General features: G+C 49.4%; 1 protein-coding gene across 7 annotated transcripts in view; it reads left to right on the top strand.

The window, feature by feature from the left end:
• Positions 1-23,592, top strand: part of RIMS3 (regulating synaptic membrane exocytosis 3) — a 60,871-nt gene that overhangs the window by 23,091 nt on the left and 14,188 nt on the right. For 5 of the 7 annotated variants that reach the window (XM_024738828.1, XM_024738826.1, XM_024738824.1 and 2 more), the window contains 2 exons: positions 898-1,039; positions 4,260-4,372. In XM_024738828.1, coding sequence (XP_024594596.1) covers positions 898-1,039; positions 4,260-4,372 — 255 coding nt within the window. Of the gene's footprint in view, positions 1-897; positions 1,040-4,259; positions 4,373-6,950; positions 7,053-7,389; positions 7,530-8,244; positions 14,252-23,592 lie in introns of those variants that run through there. The other 2 variants (XM_024738829.1, XM_024738830.1) reach the window with 2 other exon arrangements.

The raw sequence follows: 23,592 nt of genomic DNA, 5'->3' as shown, positions 1-23,592 counted from the left end.
CCCCGCCGCCAGGCAGAGAGAGTGTCTAAAGGGACCACACTGCAATGCTGAGGAGGTTGCCATGGAAACCCAGGCAGGATGGTGCCGCTGCTAGGAGAGGCAAAGTGCCCTATGTTCCATGCAAGGCTGAAGAGGGGACCTAGGGGTAGAGGGCCCCCCGAACAGGAGCTACAGAGACACTGGGGGTGAGCTGTCACCACACAGCTTCTGAGGTTCTTCTGCAGACCTCTCCCTCAAAGCCAAAGTCAGTTCAGGTCAGCCTAGGAGTCTCTCTCTCAGTCTTATTTTTCTAGTGGCTTCTCCACCTCTCCACACACATCCCCCTCCACATTCAGACCCACCTTGAGAATGGGTGTTAGTTTGCCAGTGGTCAGGATTCACATAGGTTTGTTTGTCTTTTATAGGGCCTGTGAAGGTATCACAGAGGTGGGTTGTGATGTCTGGGAGTGACAGGGTTCAGGAGAGTACCTGGAAGAGGAAAAGCAAATCTGGAAATTCCAGAGAAGGCAAACTTTCCAGAAGAAGAAACTTAACCCTTTGGGGCAAGGGCTGAAATTGAGTGGCAAGGTGTGGGTCAGGGGAGCCTGGCAGGAAGGAGACCGAGGGTGGAAGGCTGCAGGGCTGAGCGCTGCCTGCTGACTCCCCACCCGTAGCCCCACCATCTCCAGTCTGCCTCCAGCCATCCTTCTAGTCTGCTTTGTCTGCGTCACTGCCCTGAGCAGGGCCAGGGGTCAGACTGCAGACCGGCTCTAGAGGTCATCTCAGCAGTGGCCCTGCCTCCAGTCAGAGCCCTGCCAATGCTGCCCCCTCCCAAGAGGATGACTTTGGCAGTGATCTCGGAGAAGCCTCCTCAGTGATCTGACCTGTTCCTTCTCTGTGCTCCTGGGGGTGTCACAGAAGGGGCCACCAAGAAACTGCGCAGCAACATCCGGCGGAGCACGGAGACGGGTGTTGCCGTGGAGATGCGGAGTCGGGTCCCTCGCCAGGGCAGCCGGGAGTCCACGGACGGGAGCACCAACAGCAATAGCTCCGATGGCACGTGCGTTCAGCCCACCCCCACCGTGTACCCACCCTCCACCGGGGTCCTCTGGTCACAGGCATAGGGCTGGAAAATCTGCTTGGGTTTCCAGCCCAGTTATCTGAGTTCCTCTGTATCCCTGCCTCCCTCTGTCCCCCTCCCCCGGACACCCTCTGTCTGGGCCCCAGTCTTCCTATTGCTCTGGGCCTCTGCCTCCCATCAGAATACCCCAGTGGCCCAGGAGCAGTTCATCCCATCGGTATGTTTCATGCCTCCCACCTCCCAAGACCTCCATACCATCCTGCTCCAGAGGAAAGGGTTGGAAAGGAAAATGGGATCCTAAAATCTTTTAAATCTGCAACAGTTGTTACAGCTCAGCTGAATGGAGTTCTCACAGGTGGACTTGCTTGGAGCTTAGGGCAGGAGTTTGGACTAGATCACTTTTTCAAACTGGATGATGACTTACAGGCAGGAAGTAAAATCTGTTGAGTGGGTCAAAACCAGCATTAGAAAAGGAAATAGGAAATTCAAATGTATCCCATGGAAGAAGGAAAAATTACCTTGTGAACTTTTCAATAGATAGATAGATAGATAGATGCACGTAGGTCTATGACGTTAAATGTATTTCTTACATATGCATATGTGTTGCAGTCGAAAATTGGAACGTCTCTGGGTTAGATATCCCCTTGGATCTCTTCTAAATCTATGAAATGATGTTTATATGATTAAGATTTTCTGAATCAGCTTCATCAAGGCCCAATGATTTCAGGATTCTGTGGCTCTATTATTTAAATTCTATGATCACGTGTCTTGCTGCTGTGCCTGCTTCTATGAATGTGAGTAGCTGCTGGGATTTACCGTATGCAGAATGGCACTTCAGATCAGTGCCTCTTACTCTGGGATCTACCAGCCACCATCAGGCCAAAATCAGTGTCTCATTTAATACAACAACCCTGAGGGATGTTGGTACTACCATTATTTCCATTTTACAAGTGGAGAAACTGAGGCACAGGAAGAGGGTATGGTACCTTTCCAAGGTCACAGCTATTAAGTGGTGGTGGAGTTAGGATTTGATTTAAGGACATTTGACCCTAAAACCTTTTTTCACAATCTCCACGCTCTCTATACTAAGCTCCTGAAATTCTGTGACCTCAAGAGTCTACGTTTCTTTTTTTTTTTTTAGTTGTTATCCTTTCTCTCTCTCTCTTTTTAATTGAAGGATAGTTGATTTACAGTATTATGTTAGTTTCAGGTGTACAGGAAAGTGATTCGGTTATACGTATATATGTGTGTGTATATATATTCTTTTGATTCTTTTCTATTAGAGTTTATTACCGGATATTGAATGTACTTCCCTGTGCTATACAGTAGGTCCTTGTTGTTTATTTTTTAATATAGTAATATGTATCTATTAATCCCATATTCCCAATTTATCCCTCCTTTCCTCTCCTTTGGTAACCATAAGTTTGTTTTCTATGTCTGTGAGTCTGTTTCTGTTTTGTAAATAAGTTTATTTGTACTATTTTTTAGATTCCACATATAACTGATATCATTTGATATTTGTCTTTCTCTGTCTGACTTACTTCACTTAGTATGATAATCTCTAGGTCCATCCATGTTGCTGCAAATGGCATTATTTCATTCTTTTTTATGGCTGAGTAATATTCCATCATATTCATTCATATATATGTATATATATATTATGTCACACCTATATATATATGATATATATCACATCTTCTTTATCCATTCATCTGTTGATAGACAGTTTGCTTCCGTATCTTGGCTATTCATTTAACCTTTTCAGATCCCATTATCCTAAAAATGTGATATTAGGCTATTGCAGACTGTGGCCAATAAAAATGGATGGGCCTTGAAGCCCCTTCCTGGGGTGTGAAGGTTGAGCCTGGTAGAGGAGAGACACATGCCCTTTCCAATAAGTGTATGTAGCCTGTCTCCCCTTCCTGCCTGTCTCTGGCCAAGGGGGACTCAGGCCAAATTGTCCAACAGGGGATTGGTTCTGGGATAACATTTTCTCTCTCTAGGCAGGAGCCTGGGCTATTCTAGGAGATCTTAGAACTTTCTTTGGTCCATTGTAGCCTCTGGGCAGTTCTGGGCCAGCCCTCCCTCACCTGTCCTTTCTCTGCTGGCCTCCCCAGAACATCTAGGCTTGAGGACATGCAAAAGTAGCACATTTCCCGTGATGATCACACCAACAGCCGCAGTAACTACCGCTGATTGTTTCCTGTTTGTCTGGAACTGCTCCTGCACCATCTGCCCGAATCCTCACCATCACCCTGTATGAGTTGGGTTTCATCTCTGTTTTTTTTTTTTTTTTTTTTTGGCGGTACACGGGCCTCTCACTGTTGTGGCTTCTCCCGTTGCGGAGCACAGGCTCGGAACACGCAGGCTCAGCGGCCATGGCTCACGGGCCCAGCCGCTCCGCGGCATGTGGGATCTTCCCGGACCGGGGCACGAACCCGAGTCCCCTGCATCGGCAGGCAGACTCTCAACCACTGCGCCACCAGGGAAGCCCCCTCATCTCTGTTTTGTAGGCAAGGCAAGCCTCTTACCGTTTGGAGCCTCTGTTGTCTCATCTGTAAAACTGGATAATAGCTCCTGCCACCCACAGTGGTGGTAAGGGTTAAATGACACAGTGGAGCATTTAGTGTGCTGTTGGCATCTGGCCAAATTTCAATCACTGTCAGTTTTTTCTGTTACTGTTTCCAGGCTCCCCACAGCCATGGGCCACCCACCATCGCTTGTCATTAATCTCAAACCTGTAATTGTGTTATTTTGGTCTCAGTTGCTGTTTGGGATACCACCTCACATTGTTGACTTGGATTTCAAACTTATAGTCAACTAAAACTCAGTTCTTAGAACTTGTTCCAGGTATTGAAATTTCTGGCCTTTGTCTCTGGTTCTTGGCATTAACACCCCCTGGTGAGGACGCAAGTGTCCAGCAAGCCCTGCCTTTTCAGGGTCGCCTTAGAAATTCTGGCGCTTGAGGATTAAATACCATGATTATGTATGTTTATTAGTCTCTTTTCTCAAGTGGCATCAGAGTATTTTTCTTTAATGTGCAGAGATGAACAGTTCTGTTTGACCCCAGCCATAGTAGTACACTCGCACGTTGTAGAGGGGAGGTTGAGGCACAGAGGGAGTGCCCAGTGCCCCAGGGGCAGAACCACTGCGTCCCGCCATCCAGATGCCCTCAAGCATCTCATGCCTCCTTCTCCAGGTTCATATTCCCCACCACCCGGCTTGGAGGTGAAAGCCAGTTCAGCGATTTCCTGGATGGCCTGGGACCAGCCCAGATTGTTGGGCGACAGACGCTGGCAACGCCACCAATGGGTGAGTCTTCTCAAGGGCAGGGTGAGTGGGGCAACGGCAGCCACGCAGCAGGAAGGGTGAGCTCAGCGGGGGCCCTGCGTGATGCGATGCAAGCAGCAGAAAGGAGTCCTCGCTCAGGCTTTTGTGCCAGTTGAGGAGGAGTCAGTACGCACACTCCTCAATCCCTCCTGCAGCAGAGAGGAAAGGGTTCCAGCCTTTCTCCGCCAGCCGCCCTGCAGCAGCTTTTCCAGCACATTCCCTCCCTCGCATCACCACACACTCACCCACTCTCTCACCGCCTACTGTGTGCCCAGCTGTGCTAAGTGCCAGGCATAAAATGGTGAACAAAAATCATCATGGCATTGACATCCATGGAGTCTGCTCCATCACTGATTATCTGTGGGACCTTGGCCAAGTCACATCCCTTCTATGAGCCTCAGTTTCCTCATCTGTAAGATGGGAATAATAATGCCTGCCATAGTTCTGTGATCTAAAGACAATGTATTGAGTCCCTATTTGATGCATGAAATATTTCATTTACGCCTTAGGAACTGTGTCTGATTTGACTTGTTACTTCTAACAGTGCCTGGCACCTAGAAGACTTTTAGTAATTTTCTCATCCTTTAGTAATTTTCTCATCCTGTAGGAGAAGTACTCCCTACAGTCTATTCTTGGTCCTTTTAGCTGCAGTTCTGGCTCCCTCCCTCTCTCTCTCCCTTAGATCCTGGCTGTGTTGGCGTCAAGCAGCAACTCCCAGGCTACCTTCCCCAGAGATGCCTTCTCACCTCCACCCTTCCTTCCCCATCAGTCTGACCTGAGCAGTGTCTGACCCAGACATCTGCACTCAGCCCTCACATAGACAGTGTCTAACCTTTGACCTCACAGCAAATGAGGAAGTTGAGTGCAGACAGTGCCCTGCTGTGAACCATGCAGTGGAGCTAGCATTCCATTCCAAGCCAGGACTCCTCCCACTGTACTGCCCTGTCTTCCTCTAAACTGCTCACACAGGAGCCTTTGTCTGCTGGAAGAGGGGTCCACAGGGACCCTCAGAGGGTGAATGTCAGCTCCCACTGGGCTCTTGGGTGGGATTTGGCTAATCCCCAGCCCTTGCTTTCAGAACTTTTTATTTTTTAATTAATTAATTTATTTATTTATTTATTTTTGGCTGGGTCTTCGTTGCTGTGAAGGGGCTTTCTTCACTGTGGTGCGCAGGCTCCTCGTTGTGGTGGCTTCTCTTGTTGCAGAGCACAGGCTCTAGGCACACGGGCTTCAGTAGTTGCAGCACGCAGGCTCAGTAGTTGTGCCTCACGAGTTCTAGAACGCAAGCTCCGTAGTTGTGGCACGCGGGCTTTGTTGCTCCACGGCATGTGGGATCTTCCCGGACCAGGGCTCGAACCTGTGTCCCCTGCACTGGCAGGCGGATTCTACCACTGCGCCACCAGGGAAGTTCGCTTTCAGGCTTTCAAGGGCTTGGATAGTCTGCTTTGGGCCAAGGGCTGGGAGGCAGTGAGAGGAACCAGCCGCTTCCACAAGGCTAATACGCCATCACAACCTAGAACACTTGTGTGTGGTGCCCCCTGGTGTCCTAAACTGGGAAGGACAGGTTTGCCTTGGCTCACCTTGTTAGGGATGTTACAGTGAGACGTGGAGATTAATTCCTGAGACCTCCCCCTCCCTGTTCCCCATGGGGAGGTCAGGAATAGCTAGAGGGAGAGGGATGAATTCCAGGATGTCTCCTGAAAGTCATAAATCTCCATCTTCCAAAGTGTGCAAATACAAACAGTTGCTGTTGCATGACGGCTCAGAGAATCTAAAACGGGTGGCTAAACCCGAAGTCTGGCCCATTTTAGTTTTTCTGCATCAGGCTTATGATTCTGCACCCCTTTGAAGGACGTCCCAAGTGACTAGTGCAGAATTGCAAATTCTGCTAACCTGTGTCAAACAAAGCCAAGAGTTCTAGAAGTCAGATGACTGATATGACTCCACACACAGAACTTGCCCCAGCTGGATAATCCATTTTGTGGGGCACAGAGGGGAGTTCTCACTCTGTGCTCCCGGGACATCTGCTGCCTTCCCCCCATCCTTTATCAAGGGTACGAGCAGGCCCTCATTTCCAGGACGTGCCTCATGTCCTGGGCAGGCTTGTATCTCAGCGTCTCTCCAAACTGATATCCTTTAAGTATTTGTTTGATGTTTATTTAGGGGAGTGGCTGATGACCACTGTGTAGAAGGTGAAGAAGAGCTACTGAGCCCACAGCCTCCCCTGTCTTCCTGATACAGGAAGCTCTGTCCCCAAACTTGCTATTCTGCTCAGTGAAGCAGAACACCCCTCCACCGCCCATAACCAGGCTTACATTTGTTGTTCCCCAAACAGGCCCCTTGAGGGTCATGCCCCCATCCCACCGTAAGGGCCTTATCAAAGCATTTCTCAGCTGCTTTAAAGTGGTCTCCCGAGAGCAGCTCCGGCGCATACAGTTTTGTCCATCTTGTGCCCTTTCCAGTGCTGGAACATCCTCTGCAGACTGGCATGCTGCATGGTGGCTGGCCGGCCTGCCCCTTGGTCTGGCTCTGCCTGAACTGTCCCTCTTCTTCCTGGCAGGGGATGTGCACATTGCCATCATGGACCGGAGCAGCCAGCTGGAGGTGGAAGTGATTGAGGCTCGGGGCCTGACCCCCAAACCAGGCTCCAAATCCCTCCCAGGTGAAGCAGATCAGCTGGGAGAGGGATTTTGGAAATGAGGTCCTGCCAGGGAGGGATATACAGCTGAGTTCTGGGTCTAGAGAGTCCCAGCTCCCCACTGGCCTAATCAGTATTCTCAACACTGGAGTCACGGATTGCCTGGAAGGCCAGTGAGTGGGGGGAGGGGGAGGGGAGGATGGAGGAGCCGGTGTTGAGCCCATCTCTCCACCTGCTGTCCGCTGGTCAGCTCATCCAGCTCACCCTGCTCCCCTCCAGGATCACATGGAGGTTAGGGGATGGGCAGGCCACAGCCGTCTCCCCTGGACACCTCCCCATCATGCTCTCTTCCATCCCTCAGCCACCTATATCAAGGTTTACCTACTTGAGAACGGGGCCTGCTTGGCCAAGAAGAAGACAAAGGTGGCCAAGAAGACCTGTGATCCCCTGTACCAGCAGGCTCTGCTCTTTGACGAGGGGCCCCAGGGCAAGGTGCTGCAGGTGAGGGTCATGGGGCCAGTGGGGCGGGGCAACTCTCGAAGACTGTAATTTAAAATTTGTCTTATTTATGATTTATCTTGTGCCAGACTCATTAAATATGCTTTACCCATTTTTTGTTACAACCCGGTGAAGGTGTTTTTCTCCCTGTTGATTCATAAGGACACCAAGGTTCGAGGGAATAACTCGATTGCCCCCAGGTTGCACAGCTGGTAGGTAGAAGCAGGGTTTGACCACCATCTTCTTCCACCTGGTGCTAATGTTGATTGTCCCACTGTGATCCAGCAGCAGAGCGGGAGCTGTGACCCAGGTCCTGGACTCTCAGTCTGCTCCCCACTCAGGAAGGTTGTCATCTGGGATGCTGAGAAGCTTTGGAAGTCAGACCCAGGTTCTAATCCCAGCTATGCCACCAATTACTGTGTATCTTTGGGTTAGTTAATTAACCTCTCTGAGATACATTTCCTTTTTGTAGAAATAATAATACATAGCACCTCTACCTAGATGGTTGTAACAATTGAGATAACGTATATAAAGCCTGTAGGGTCGAGCCTGGCACATCTTAAGTGCTCAGTAAGTTGCTGCCCAAAGTCAGTGTGAGTTCTGCCTCTCTCTGTCCCATCTGTGCCCTGGCAAAACTTCTACATGGTTCCTGGACCCACTGCCCAGCCCTGGAGTTGGAGATGTGGCTCAGCTCCTCTCTCTTCCTCCCCACTGGCAGGTGATTGTCTGGGGAGACTATGGCCGCATGGACCACAAGTGCTTCATGGGCATGGCCCAGATCATGCTGGACGAGCTGGACCTGAGTGCTGCGGTCACCGGCTGGTACAAACTCTTCCCCACGTCCTCAGTGGCAGACTCTACGCTCGGCTCCCTCACCAGGCGCCTGTCCCAGTCCTCCCTGGAGAGTGCCACGAGCCCCTCAGGCTCCTAAGGGCCTCAGGAAGAGGCCTGGATGCAGTGTGGGAAGGGGTGCTGCCACCCGCCGTCTCCTCCCCTGTACATAGTCTTCACGTCTTTCTGGACCCCTTGCCTTGCTGCATGCCTGTTGGCTACTGGGCCTGTCCCAGCTGGCAGTGGAGACTCTAGTATGTGTGCGTGTGTGTTTGTGTGTGTGTCTGTGTGTGACCATGTTAGATCTGTTCATTTGTCTGGGTGTATTTGGTCTTAGTGACTATATGGGCTGAAATCCACGTCTCTCTGTGTCTCGTTGTAAAGAAACCCAAAGGAGAGTTGCGTGGACGGGACTCCACTTGAGTCCAGGGGTGGAAGTGGGAGACGCAGCCATTGGTCCATCCCACCTGGTCCTAGGCTCAGGGCAGAGCCTGCGTGTCCCCGCCTGTGCCTGTTCTTGGTGGTCCCTGCTTAGTTTTCTGTCTTGTTCTTTGTTCCACCTCTGCCTCTCCCAGCGCCTCTGCTCTTTTTTGAGAAATGTAGCGTCCACTGCAGCTGGCCACAGCGAGGCCCCTCTGGGAACCCTGACACCCCTCCTCTTCACTGGGCACTCCGGCTGCTCTTCCCACCGAATGCATCCACAGCATGTAGCATCTCACCTAGCGCCCTGGCCAGGGCTCCGGGAGGCAGACGATGCCGGGGAGCTGAGGGCTTAAAGACCGCTTTCTCCCTCGGGCTGGCGCCACCTCCTTCCTACAAGTGAGATTGAAGGAGGTGTCAGTTCCCGGGGTTGCAGGCCAGGTACCTTGGAGGAAAGTGCTGGTACCTCCCTTAGAACTGTTCACCTCCTGTTTCCCTCCAAGCCTCCTCACTTGCGACATGCCAAAGGAGCTCTCCCAGCGGACCCCAGGTGGTGTGGAGTGGACGGTCTTGACATGCAAGAGGTTGGCCTCATAGGGACGTTACCTGCCAAAGTGGGCAGCCCCTGGCGGCACCTGTGTCCATCCCAGGTCCGGAGAGTGGCCCTGTGCCCCTCCGGGCTCGTCCTGGAGGGGCCTGGCTTGTTGAGGATGTGCCCAGGGCAGGGCTGCTGGCAGGAATGAGGAGGGCTGGGGCTGACTTGCTCTGAGAAGCCTGTCCGACCTTTGGGGATTAGCTGCATGAAGTTGATTATTGGGGGCTCTATTTTTTTTTTTTTTTTTTTTTTTTTTCTCTTTTCCAGACCAGGGTCCATGTCTGGGAGCTCAGATTCACTGAGGCTTCAGCCTCCTGGCTCCACGGACAGCTTGGCTGTAGACTCTAGACCATCACGGTCACCAGCTCTGTATAAGCAATACTCACCCCTCTCGGCCTTCCTGCCCCCTGCCCTCTGCCGCTGCCCTCTGGAGGGTAGCCTGGCCTGCTCTAGACACCGCGCCTGCCTCTGCTTTCTTTCCACCCTTGTCTGGTTGGAGCTTCCCAAAGCCACTCAAACCCTGACCTGATTGGACAGCTGGGCCCTGGGGGTGGGCACCAGGGCCTGGACTGGACCTTGTGAGATGTCTGCTGGGAATCCTGAAGTCTGGCCTGGGGGTGCCCAAATCTGTCCCTCTCCTTCCTCAGGTCTAGCATGAAAGGCAAGAGGTTGCCCAGGAGGTGGACACAGCAGCCCTTGGGTTCACGTCTGGTGGGGTGGACAGAGGCAGCAGGAGGGTCAAGGCCTGGGACGGGCTCGCGCTCTGCCTCTTCCCCGGAGGGGTCAAGGCCTGGGACGGGCTCGCGCTCTGCCTCTTCCCCAGATATCACCCCCGAGAGCTGCACGGACTCTAACCCGCATACGTGGGGATCCGTGGAGAGGTGCTTGGACTCCATCCATAAGCGAAGCCAGCCGGGCCTGGGGGTCGCTTCCGAGGCAGGAAGGTGGAGACAGAGGCTGAGACAGAGCCATCCCCACCGAGGGGTCCTTTCTGGCAGGAACCACATTAGGCTGAAGCCAGGGCCTGGCCACCTCCCTCCTGTGAAAACCAGGGGGAGAAGCCAGGTCCCCACTGGTCCTGCCCACAGACAAAAAGTGGGTGAGGGCAGTAAGGACAAGATAAGCTCCTGGGCTCCTGACTCCTGCTGGAGGCTCCATTCCTGTATTATCATGGCGGGAACGCTTATGTGCGTGGAGAGAGAGACAGCTAGGCTGAGTTTTCTCTTTCTGCAGAGATTCTCTCCTAGGGTCAGACTGGGTAACGCATGCATTTCTCATGTTTCTAAAATAAGGCAAAGGGCTCTGTGCTCTTAGATCCTAGGGTGGGGAGTGGGGGTGGGAACTCGCTTGCAAAAGCGTATTTCTGTGTCCTGTGGGTGATGCAGAGCAGCCAGCCTCAGAATGGTTGAAAATCCTTGACGCCTTTGGGGTGGTGGGATGATCAGAGACCCGCAGGATGGCGTAGACATTTGCTGACGTGGCACCGAGCGGTGATACGCAGACCGTGCGGTTACCCCCAGGGAATGGGGGTATCAGTGCAGGGTGTCACCCTCGTTCCTCTAGAGGCGCAGCAAGACAGAAGGAGCTACCAGCAGAGGCTGCTGCTGGGGAGCTGAAGGCTGCTGGCCCCTTGCCTCTGAGGAAGGTTGGCTGGCACAGGGAAAGTTCTAGCCAGAGGTGGGGCCTGACATGTCGGTGACTTGGGCTGACCTGCCTACGACCCCCAGCTGCCAAGACTGCCCAAGAGTTGGGCCACTCCACTGTTCCACCTCGATAATGGGAGGTCATTCCCCACACAAGTTGATGCTGGGGAATTATTTCTAACCCTTTGTACCAAATTAAGTTACTAATCCCCACCTGGATTTTTCTCCCATGAGGGTAAAGTCAAGTGAGACTCCGTGTTAAACTCCTGGGTTTAAGGGTCTGTCTCTCAGCCTCCTGGATGCAGGGGCTTGTTTGAAAAGCTGTTCTGGAGCTAGCCTGTCCCAGGAGAGGAGGGAGCACATGTGTGACTGCTGCCCTTCCCTGGAGGGGGCAGCATCTGTCCCTTGAAGGCATGGCGGGGAGGGAAGGAACATGATCCCCCCAGACACTGTTAGATGCAGTGTCCTGACTCCACATGCCCTCTCCTTACCCCAGGGGACCCTGGGGCTGATGACAGGGTGGGCTCTTTGTCATTCCATCTCCCTCTGCTCAGGCAGGATTCGTGGAAGATGTGGCAGAGACAGCAGTGGTCCTGCAGCGATGCTGGGCTGAGGGCAGGAACCGTGACAGATGATCCAGAACATCTGTCTTCACGTTTCTGCTCTGTTCAATCTGTCCCACTTCCTTCATAGACTCCTTCCCTAAAGGGAAGTCTGTGATGGGTCTTTGGTATGAATCAGGCTCCAGCAAATGGGGCCAAGTCTTGGTTCTTCCCTGAAGAATCATATCCCCTTTGTCAAGCCATCTCCTAAACTACTCCCCACCCAGTCTCTCCCCCCACCCAGCACTCCTAGGAAAGGAGCCCTCAGGAGGCTCTCAGTATGCAGCAAGCCCAGGCACTGCCAGCATTTCAGGGGGCCGAGAGAGAGGATGTCCCTCTAGCTCACCACTCGTGGGATCACTGGTTCTCCCAGGGGCCTGACCCCCACCAGGGCAAGCATGCCTGAGCTCTTCTTTACTGCCAGCCTTGAGGAGAGCAGAAGCCTCACACCCCTTTCAAAGACGCTAGAGCCCTCCAAGGGTACTCTTTTGGAAATGAAATGTAGCACAATCTTAGACTGCGTTACCAGGAGCCCTGGCACGCAACCAGGGTTCTTGCTCCACACCCTGCTGTCCAGGACATGCCGTGCTCCTCCCCCGCTGGGGCTCCAGAGCTCCTGATACCTCCGGTTCCCCATCTTCAGCCCAGAAAGCATCAGGGCTTCAGGAAAGCTGCTCTTCCGCTTCTTTGATTACTTCCTGCACTGTGCGGGAGCCCGTGCGAGCAACTGCTGCCTTTGCTTGGTGGCGGAGACAGGTGGCGTGTTCTTCAGGGCCAGGCGGTGGTCCAGCAGGGTTTCCGCACTGGCTGCAAGGAGGGGGAAAAGAAGAGGCCTGCTGCCCTGCCGACTGCTCCCTTTCTCTTCCTCTCCCCGGAGTTTTCTTCTCCGATATCCTGACACAGAAAGAGGTTCTCTAAAATGCTGCTTCCTATACTGGATTACCGTTCACTGAATGATCAGGAAGGAGATAGGAATGTAGACTCATCCCTTGCCTTCTCCTTCAAGTCTGCTTTTCACTCAGGTCAGAAGAAATTGGGTCAAAACAAAACAATCATGACTGAAGGGCAGGGGAACCCCGCCCGATCCAGTGAGGCCTGATGGGGGCTGGATAAGCCTAGTCTGGCTGGGAAAGGGTTATTTTGAGAGTGCCTGAGCGTCTCAGAGCGACGTCAGTGATGCCAAAGAGAGCGACTTGGCCTCCTCGGGCCCCAGCTCTGCCAGCTGAGCCGCACACATGCAGCTCAGGTGTCAGCATGCCCGATGGTGGGACCTTGTTCTCTGACAAAGGGCTTAATCTTTCCATGTAGCAAAGCAACTTCCCCTCCCCCAAACCCTGAGCTCAGGCTTTTGTGGGCCCAGCAAGGCTGTGCCTGTGAAGGAAACTGGCATTCCCGCAGAGGCCCAGACTGGCTTGGGGAGGATGCTCGTCAAAAAGCATGAGTGTTACTGCTCTGGGAAAACCTTCCCAGGCTCTGATTGGAAACTTGGCCAGTAAGGACAGGAGCCTTCGCCCTCCCTGGGAGCTCACACTGATGCCAGGAAGGGTCCTTGGGACTGGGTTCCAGAGAGCTTGGCAAAGAGAAATGGGCCCTGGGAATTCCAAAGGCAACAGAGCATCCGCCCCAATGGTCAGTGGCCTGGACAGCTGGCTACGGAGAATCAAAGGCTATCATATACAGGCAAGACTTGTGCAAGACTCCTCACTTTTCTGGGCCTCAGCTTCCTCATGTGCAAAACCAGAGCATTTGCTAGTTACTCCACGGTTCCCTCCAGGTTTTAAGTCCAATCTGGAGTTCATGAGGGTCGTGAGCCTGGTGCACCCGGCACCTGGCTCCACAGGCTGGTTCCTTCCAGACCCGGGTGCCCAAGCTGGGTGCAGGTCCTCACCCGTCCATGCCCAGATGCTGCTTCTGACAAGAACTCTGGGAATCCTAACAGACTCTTCTTCTTCCACCTCTTCCGGGTTTGTTGTTGTTTTCTTACGTAATGAGATCATTAAGGGTTGTCTACAATGGACTTTTTCCAAGGTGCTGATGTGATGTCACAACCTCAGATGCATCCTGCGTAGGTCAGTATCCCCACCAGCAGATGAGGCTGGGTTGGTCCTCATTTCTGCTTCTAGAATGAGACAATGGGAGAATTTTAAAGGGAGATGCTCTCTGATGGGAGGAGAGAGGGAACTTATTTCCCTTCAAAGTATTTTGCTTCTTGAAACAAAAAATGACTCTTCTCCAGAATGTCTTTTACCAGACACCATCTCAGCAGGCAGAGTGGCTGCTGCTTTCTTAGGAAAAGTTGGCCTGATTATTCCATCCACTCCTTTAGAATGTAAATTCATAGGAGGCCAGAACCCCTTTTTTAGAATTTCTAAATGCATCCTGCAAAGAGAGAGAGCAGATAGGGACTGAGAAGCACACTGTTTAGATAAGAAGCAATTAGCCTTTTATATCTGTGCTCTATACATTTTCTATGTGCAGCATCTTTCCAAACTCGTTGTGGCTCCCAGGTGGCAGGTGGATGGATGGGAAGGACTGCCGGCTGTTTCTTACAACACTCTTGCCAATTCCCTTGAGGAGAAAATTCTTCACATGGCTTCTGCATGTACAGTATTTGGGCAGCAAAAAATGATTAAAGTCCGTTCGAAAATGGTTTCATGTGTTGCTTTCTGAAGACGGTTCTTAATTCTAGGAGAGAGAAAACGGGGTTCCAGGTGACTAAACAAGGAGGAAGAAGATGCCTTGTCTGAGAGGCAGAGAGAAGTACATTTCAGAAAAAGGCTGACCTGGGCTTCTGACTTCTGTTTGGGAAATCTGTTGCCACAATGATGTCATTGGGCCATGGAATCTGACTGTTCCAGGCAGCTTCCTGGCTCTGTCTCCCAGGATCCCTGCTTACAAGCCCTCAAAGCCCTCTGTTCCCACAGATTCCACAGAGGATGCCCAGAGCCAAATAGAGGGAAAGATAAGATGGAGCTAAGGCCACTGCTTTTGACCCACTGCTGCTTTCTGAGCTCTTGGGTCCAGTAGCTCTTCTCAGGCATGTGGCTGGGGCACTCTTGCTTATTTCAGCCACACCTGATACAAGCAGTAAACATAGCTGTTGACCTCCAGTGCTGTGACACCTGGAACACCGCTTCCTCTCCCTCGAGGAGGGACACAGTCACTTCTGGGCAGTGCCATTGTCCTCGTAGGACTGGGTCTGGGAGTACAGAAGATGGACAAAGTATAGTAATGTCATAGCACATGCTTGCCGGGGGAAAGGCTGACATCTGCCATCCCAAGAGCCCTTCAGAGTGACCTCCACTGCTTTGGCTCTGGCCCTTGGCCTTGCAGTTCCAGTGGGCCCCACCTCTAGATGTAAGGCCCATGAGACCTATATATAAGCTCTGGTGCTCCCCAGGGTTCTGTCTTTACTTCTTTCCCACTTCTGCTCTCGGAGACATCTCATGCACTGTCATGAATTTAAGAACTTCTGTGCTTCTAGCCAGTAAAATTTTCAAAAAAAGAAAAAAAAGACAAGAGGGACAGACAACAAAAACTGAGATCCAGAGAAATTCTTCAAACAGAAGGAATATTGTACATACCGCATAGGGTTTTGGGGGGATTCAAGTGAGGTAATATGTTTAAAGTGCTCAGAACATGCCTGGCACATAGCATTTATTATTTTTGCTATTATAAAGGAAATGATGGAAAGGCTGAGATGTAAGAAAGAAATGTGAGCAAAGAAATAAGATTAGTAAATATTAATATATACATTATAAAACTATAATAATGCTTACTTTTTAAAATTAAATATACTAAAATATTGGAGAATAGTAGCACATAAATTGGTCCTTGGAACGTTCTTGAAGGCTAAACACGTTGAATAACTTCAATCTTCCTTCAGTATCCATTCTAAAATCTAGAGTAAATACTAAGAAAATAGAAATAGAACCAAGTAGATTCAAAAATCCTAAATACAAACTATGAAGTCCAATAGTGTACTAAAAAATGATACATCATGATCAACTGGTGTTAATCCCAGAAAACAGGGGTGGTTCATTAGAAAAATTCACTGTAATTCACCACATCAGTAGACTAAAGGAGCAAAATAATTACCCTAATGCAGAAAAAGCATTTTATAAGGTTTAATCCTATTTGTAATAAAACTACTGGCAAATAGAAGGTAACTTTCTTGATTCTATAAGAGACATATACCAAAAAACCTATAGTAAATATTATGTTAATGAAAACACTTAACATATTCTAAGACCAATGCAAGGAGAGTCAATGATGCTTCTTGGACCTGTCAGAGAACTGATGTTGCAAGGCAAACTGCTACCTTGAAATCTGGAAAGACGAGCACATACAGAGAATTAGAGCTAGTGTATGCTTACCAGGAGAACCCACTGGAGCCAAAAACTGATGGAACACTTAAATGTTAATATTAACTAATTGCTGGAGGCTGAGTGTGGACTAGTTTGAGAATGACAAACAACTGGAGGCTGGGAAGGGTGCATATTTTTATGGACTTTTTCTCTAGGCACCTACAGTAAAGACCTGAGAAAGATCTAGTGGTTTTATCAGGGGGAGGGGAAAAGAAAAGTTCTGAAAAACATTCAGAGCCTCCTCCATGACAAAAGCTTCCTCTCCAGGGTAAACACTTAACCAGAGCCCACCCTACCGTGGAGAAGGGCATTTTCCCCATTCTAGGGCCCTCTAGATTTCCTGTCTCATCTAAGGGGAGAAGAAAAGCTAAGAAACACTTGTGAAAAAAATCACAACACAGGGAAATAGACCCATTAAAAGAGTGAGGTGTGGGCTTCCCTGGTGGTGCAGTGGTTGAGAGTCCGCCTGCCGATGCAGGGGACAGGGGTTCGTGCCCCGGTCCGGGAAGATCCCCCATGCCGCAGAACGGCTGGGCCCGTGAGCCATGGCCGCTGAGCCTGCGCGTCCAGAGCCTGTGCTCCGCAACGGGAGAGGCCACAACAGTGAGAGGCCTGCCTACCGCAAAAAAAAAAAATGAGGTGCAATCATATTATAGAATGCTTCCTCTGCCCCACAACTTATCCCCATATGAACAGCGACCTAGTGGCTTACAGTTGTAATAGCAGTAAGACACAGCCTCTGAGAGAAGCCCCAGACACAGCCTCTTAGGGAAGCCCCAAATCAAGAGGTGGAAATAAAGGGGCTTCCCTGGTGGCACAGTGGTTAAGAATCTGCCTATTAATGCCGGGGACACGGGTTCGAGCCCTGATCTGGGAAGATCCTGCACGCCGCGGAGCAGCTAATCCCGTGTGCCACAACTACTGAGCCTGCGCTCTAGAGCCCTCGAGCCACAACTACTGAAGCCCGAGTGCCTAGAGCCCCTGCCCCACAACAAGAGAAGCCACCGCAATGAGAAGCCCACGCATCGCAACAAAGAGTAGCCCCTGCTTGCCGCAACCAGAGAAAACCCGCGTGTGGCAACAAAGAACCAACGCAGCCAAAAATAAAAAAAAAAAATTTATTTTTAAAAAAGAGGGGAGATAAAAATAAGGTCACCAGAGGAATTTGAAATCTATGACACATATAGTTACACTAAATACAGCCCAGCTCCTAGCCAGACTAACATAAAATCACACATTAAGGCCTATTTACTTTGGTTCCTGTTACCAATATCCTGTTACCCAATACGTGATGTCCAGCTTTCAACAAAATATTAGACATACTAAAGGCAAGGAAAAAACCCAGCCTGAAAAGAAAAAGCTGCAGAACCAGAGTCAAATATTATACACAATGGGGAGTTGTCAGGCAGAGAATTTAAAATAGCTACGGTTAATAGCTATTGTTAATATATTAAGGGATCTAATGAAAAAGACAACATGCAAGAACAGGTGAGTAATGCAAGCATAGAGAGGAAACCTCTAGAAACAAAAGACATGGTAAAAATAAAAATAAACTAGCAGAAATGAAGAACTCCCTTGATAGTCTCATCATTAAATGGGACGTGGTCAAGGAAAGAACTAGTGAGCTTGAAGATAAGGCATTAGAAACTTCCCATACTGGGAAAAAAAAAAAAAAAGTGAAAATAACAGACTGGAACATCCAAGAACTATTGGGGATTTCTAAAAAGGTGTACCACGTACATATTGGGAATACCAGAAGGAGAAAAAGTGGAGCAGAAATATTTGAAATTTGTAATGGCCAAGAATTTTCCAAAATTAGTGACACCAAACCATAGATCCAGGAAGCTCAGAGAACATCAGTTAGGATAAATACCAGTAAGCTTATACCTAGGCATATTCATATTTAGGGGAAAAAAAGATCAATACAAGGAGGCCCATTATCATTATTACCATTTAAAATAGTTCTAGGAATCCTGTACAAAGCCACAAAGACAAAAAAAGGGGCAAAGGATTGAAAAAGGGATAAAGCTATCATGTACAGATAATTTGATTACTACCTAATTAAGAAAAAAATTTTAGAACTAATGAGAGCATTCAGCAAAGTTGCTGGATACAAGATCACTCTACAAATATAAGTTGCATTTTTCTGTAACATCTATAACCAGCAAATATGAGATATTATCCACAAAAGCAATTTAAATTATTAAGTAATGATTACTTAAGAATACGTAAGACCTCTTTGGAGAGAATTTTCAAACTCTAAATAGGAGTTGATTATCTGAATAAATGAAGAGACATTCCCTATTCTTGGATAAGGTAGTTTAATATAAAGATATTAACTCTCCAAGTTAAACTGTAAGTTCAACATAATCTAAAAATTTCAGCTGATATGTTAACTAAACTCACTCTACAACATATGTTCAAGAATATAAGTCTATGAATGGTTCGATCAACTTCTGTTCAAAGGAGAAAACTCCGAGATTGGCATGTGTATACCTGGGAAATTAACATATGACAAGAGGGGCCCATTTTCCCCCTTAAAACAATGGGGAAAACTGGATTGTTTAAAATATGTATTAGGAAAACTGGTTCACTATCTGGCCAAAAAAAAATCCCTACTGTTGGGCTTCCCTGGTGGCACAGTGGTTGAGAGTCTGCCTGCCGATGCTGGGGACACGGGTTCGTGCCCCGGTCTGGGAAGATCCCACATACCGCGGAGCGGCTGAGCCTGCGCGTCGGGGGCCTGGGCTCCGCAACAGTGAGAGGCCCCCACACCGCAAAAAAAAAAAAAAAAAAAATCCCTACTGTTGGGCTGCACCCCACAGACTTTCAAGCCTTGTAGTTGCCTAGCCTTCAGAGGGAAGAAGAGCCTGGAGACAGTGCCAGAGTCATCAACAGTTTATTGGACAGGGGATCTTACATGTCCAAAGCAAAAGGTCCTGGAGTGACACCCCACTGTATATGACAGGCAGGACATGGCAGCAATCTTTGCTACTTGGGAGGAGACGGAGGCTACCATTTACGGGGGAATTGATGTCAGGTTGGCTCATCAGTTACCAGGGAAACCAGTGGCTGGGGCAGGAGGCAAGCACGTGGGCAGTTACTGACTAAGCCCTATAATTAAGAGGATTGGAGAGTTATGTGAGTGAAGCAGGCCCTGGTTGAGCAGGGGATGTACAGAGAGCAAGGGAACAGGCGTGGGTGGCCTGACTATACACTCCACCCCTATATACCCTGCACGACCCTTACAATCTTGGTCCACCCCTCTTCCATGATATCCCTGGGTATGTAGAGGCCAGGTAGGTAGAGGTGCACTGCAACCAGATACCACAAATGCAATACAGCAGCAGCTAGAGAGTATCAGGTGTAAGATACCTACTACACCAAAAACAGGGATTTGGAGGACTTCCCTGGTGGTCCAGTGGTTAAGACTCTGTGCTTCCACTGCAGAGGGACACAGGTTCAATCCCTGGTCGGGGAGCTAAGATCTCGCATGCCATGCGGTGCTTCATGTGGCCATAAAATAAAAGGGATTTGCCAAGAGGTGGGCGATTTTGGAGCCAGGCACTTGGCATGCAAGACAGGAGGAAGGCGAGAGTCTTCAGTTGCCCCTACGTGGGTTGTCACCCAGTCCGTGAACTGATTCCCTCCACTCAGGCTAGGACGAAATGTGAGATGTTTAACAGGCACCATGGGAGATTATGACCATCATGCAAAATCAAAGCAGTAACAGCATTCTGAGATAATACCGCCCCTGCCTGTGGTTTTTGTCCTGGCCTGCCATATCACCTGTCCACCCTCATAGCCAGTGCCGAATACTGGAGAGGTGGTATAACAACGAACCACAGCGTTAATACAATGATGTCTTTCTCTAGTACGGGGCCTGGGTTAATTACCTTAGTAGCCTTAGGTGGGGCTGGGTAGAAGACAGGTGAAATCCGTAAGTCCCTTTCTAATCCTGTTCCCCACGGGGCAGCAAACCCAAACCACCAGGGGCTTACCTGCCAGTCCCAGGGCCATTTTATAACATATTCCCCCACTATGGGTAGATCCTGTGACAAGGGCAAAAGTGATTGGGTCAGTTATTGTCCTGACCAACAGTTGGCAATGGTCCTTCAGTCCTTCAGTGGTCAACAGTTGAACTCAGATGGTGTTGACTAGTTCCCTCTGGGTTAACGTGGCTTGGGCACTAGAATGATTGCTCCTGGGTTGTTAAGTTCGTAGGACTTGAGTTAGCCTCCTGGTCCACATGTTGAGAGCAGGGATCCCGTCTCAATTGTTGTTTTAAGTAGTCAATTAGCCTGGCAGCTGTGGGCTTGTAAGGTAGGTGGAAATGCTAGTGTATGTCGTTTTTATTGGCCCATTCCTGAACTTCATGGCCAAGAAAATGGGATCTTTGGTTGCTATCGATGTCCATGGGGATCCCATATGTCACACACGGCTGTTCTAGACCCGGAACAGGTTTTTTTTGCATCGTTCAAAGACTTGGGTAGGCTTTTTATAATGTCCTCCACCTGTTGTAACATGCTGTAGACTGAACATAGCTGTTGTCTCATCACACTATATGGTTGCTCTGCACCCTTCCACAGCTGGGACCAGCAGTCCAAGGGTACTCTCGTTATTTTGCCGTTGCCACAGGCCTTTACCAAACCCTTCTGAGTAACTGGCCATGTCCAATTCACAAGCCTGTCCCTGAGTTAATATCCCTAAAGCCTGTGTCTGTAGTTGTTCAGGGGTGGTGGGTCAGGGTTATGCTTGTATTTTGTAGATAATCCAGGTCCTTGTGTTTTGTCTGATTCACCAGCCATCCCTGTGAAGTCAGATGAGTCACAAGCACGGGGCTGCTACTTTTAAACTGGAAAGAGACTCTGAGGTTAACAGAATATCATCAACATAATGGAAGAAAAAGACATCTCTCATGGCAGTCAGCTGCCACAGGGCCCCACATGCTAGTGGACTGCCACCAGGATCACCCCCTCAATGTTCCATTCCCCACCTTTATCTCCCGACATGCTGGCACTCACGGGTTTCATCAGCTTCCTGACTGGTTCACCAATTGTTGGGCTATGCCCCGCAGGCCTGTAAGCCTTGTAATTGTTTAGCCTTGAGGTGGAAGAAGAGCCTGGGGACAGCGGCAGAGACATCAATAGCTTATTGAAGGGGAATCTTACACGTCCGAAGCAAAAAGTCCTGGAGCAACACCCCACTATGGCAGGCACGCAGGCCATGGCAGCAAACTTCGCTACTCAGGGAAGAGGGAGGCTACCATTTACAGGGGAAATTGATGTCAGGTTGGCTCATCAGTTACCAGGGAAACCAGCGGCTGGAGCAAGGGACAAGCAGGTAGGCAGTTACTGATTAAGCCCTACTATTAAGTGGATTGGATAGTCACGTGAGTGAACAGGGACTGGTCGAGCAGGGGATTTACAGAGAGCAAGAGAACAGCCATCTCGAGGGAATTCCCTGGCGGTCCAGTGGTTAGGACTCTGCACTTTCACTGCCAAGGGCGCAGGTTCAATCCCTGTTAGGGGAACTAAAATCCCCCAAGCCGTGCAGTGCGGCCAAAAAAAAAAAGAGAGAGAGAGAACAGCCATCTTGAGTGGCCTGATCATACGCTCTCCTACACCAAGATGCAAAGATAAGCCCTAGATAGTTTATCTTAGACCCAAGATTGAAAGGTAAATGTAAAGTTTTTTTTTAAGGGATAAGGCATAGAAGTTTTTTGTTTGTTTTTTAATATTTATTTATTTGGTTGCACGGGGTCTTAGTTGCAGCTGGCAGGCTCCTTAGTTGCGGCTCATGGGGTCCTTGGTGGTGACTTGCAGCTCCTTAGTTGCAGCACGTGGGCTCCCCAATTGTGGCATGTGAACTCTTAGTTGCGGCATGCATGTGGAATCTAGTTCCCTGACCAGGGATTGAACCTGGGCCCCCTGCCTTCAGCACAGAGTCCTATCCACTGTGCCACCAGTGAAGTCCCTAAAATGTAAAGTTAATACGAGAAAAATGTAGGGACTTCCCTGGCGGTCCAGTGGTTAAGACTCCAAGCTCCCAATGCGGGGGGCATGGGTTCAATCCCTGGTCAGGGAACTAAGATCCTGCATGCTGAGCGGTGCAGCCATAAATAAATAAAAGAAAAATTTTAAAGAAATAGTTTTGTGAACTAAGGACAAGGAAGAACTTTTAATATTTCAAAAGCACAAATCATACATTACAAACTGTGTAATGTGATTACATTAAAAGTAAGGATTTCTATTTAATGAATGGCATTATGGACAGAAGTGAATAACCAGATTACAGAATAGTGATTTACAATGTCAAAAATGGCAAGGAGGGCTTCCCTGGTGGCGCAGTGCTTGAGAGTCCGCCTGCCGCTGCAGGGGACACGGGTTCGTGCCTTGGTCCGGGAGGATACCACATGCCGCGGAGCGGCTGGGCCCGTGAGCCATGGCCGCTGAGCCTGCGCGTCCGGAGCCTGTGCTCCGCAACGGGAGAGGCCACAGCAGTGAGAGGCCCGCGTACCGCACAAAAAAAAAAAAAAAAAAAAAGGACATGTACAAGGGATATTCATCGTAGCATTATTTGCGGTGAAGTGTGGCAGGCAGAATAACGAAGCCCCTGAAGATGCCCACACCCTAATGCCCAGAACATGTGAATATGTTAATACATGGCAAAAGAGACTTTGCAGATATGAGTAAATTAAGGGCTTTGAGATAGGGAGATTATCCTGCATTATGTGAGTGGGCCCAATCTAATGAGCTGGGTCTTTAAAAGTGGAAAACTTCCCAGCCGTGGTCAAAGGGCGATGTAATTGCAGAAGGATGGGCAGAGAGATGCAGTGTGACAGAAATTAAGGACCTGAACATATGGAGAGTTAATCATACCCGGTTCATGGATTGGAGGGTACAATCTTGTTAAGATGTCAGTTCTTTCCAAATTTACCTTTAGACTCAATGCACTTTCAGTAAAAATCCCAGCAGGCTTCTTGAAGAAATTGGCATGCTGATACTAAAATTTATTTGGAAATGCAAAGAACATTGAATAGCTAAAGCAATGTTGAAAAGGAAGAACCAAGTTGAAAGACTTATATTACCTGATTGCAAGACTGACTATAAAGTAACAATGGTATTGGCATAAGGATACATCAGTGGCACAGAATGCTGCAGAAATAATAATTTTTGACAAAGGTGCCAAAGTCATTCAATAATCTTTTCAACAAGTGGTGCTGCAACAACTGGATATTTCAGTGGAAAAATATGAACTGCGACCCTTACTTCACATAATACAAAAAAATTAACTCAAAATGGATCATAGGCCTAAATATAAAAGTTAAAATTTAAAAACTTCTACACGAAAATATAGGAAAAAAATCTTCACAACATTATGGTAGGCAGTGATTTCTTAGAACATAAAAATCACTAGCCCAGGGCTTCCCTGGTGGCGCAGTGGTTGAGAGTCCACCTGCCGATGCAGGGGACACGGGTTCGTGCCCCGGTCCGGGAAGATCCCACACGCCGCGGAGCGGCTGGGCCCGTGAGCCATGGCCGCTAAGCCTGCGCGTCCGGAGCCTGTGCTCCGCAACGGGAGAGGCCCCAACAGTGAGAGGCCCGT

Source organism: Neophocaena asiaeorientalis, unplaced genomic scaffold (assembly GCF_003031525.2).
Source record: "Neophocaena asiaeorientalis asiaeorientalis breed wild unplaced genomic scaffold, Neophocaena_asiaeorientalis_V1.1 scaffold106, whole genome shotgun sequence".
NCBI classification, from domain to species: Eukaryota; Metazoa; Chordata; class Mammalia; order Artiodactyla; family Phocoenidae; genus Neophocaena; species Neophocaena asiaeorientalis.
The sequence above is the reverse complement of the archived record's forward strand: the minus strand, read 5'-3'. Positions and strand labels throughout refer to the sequence as shown.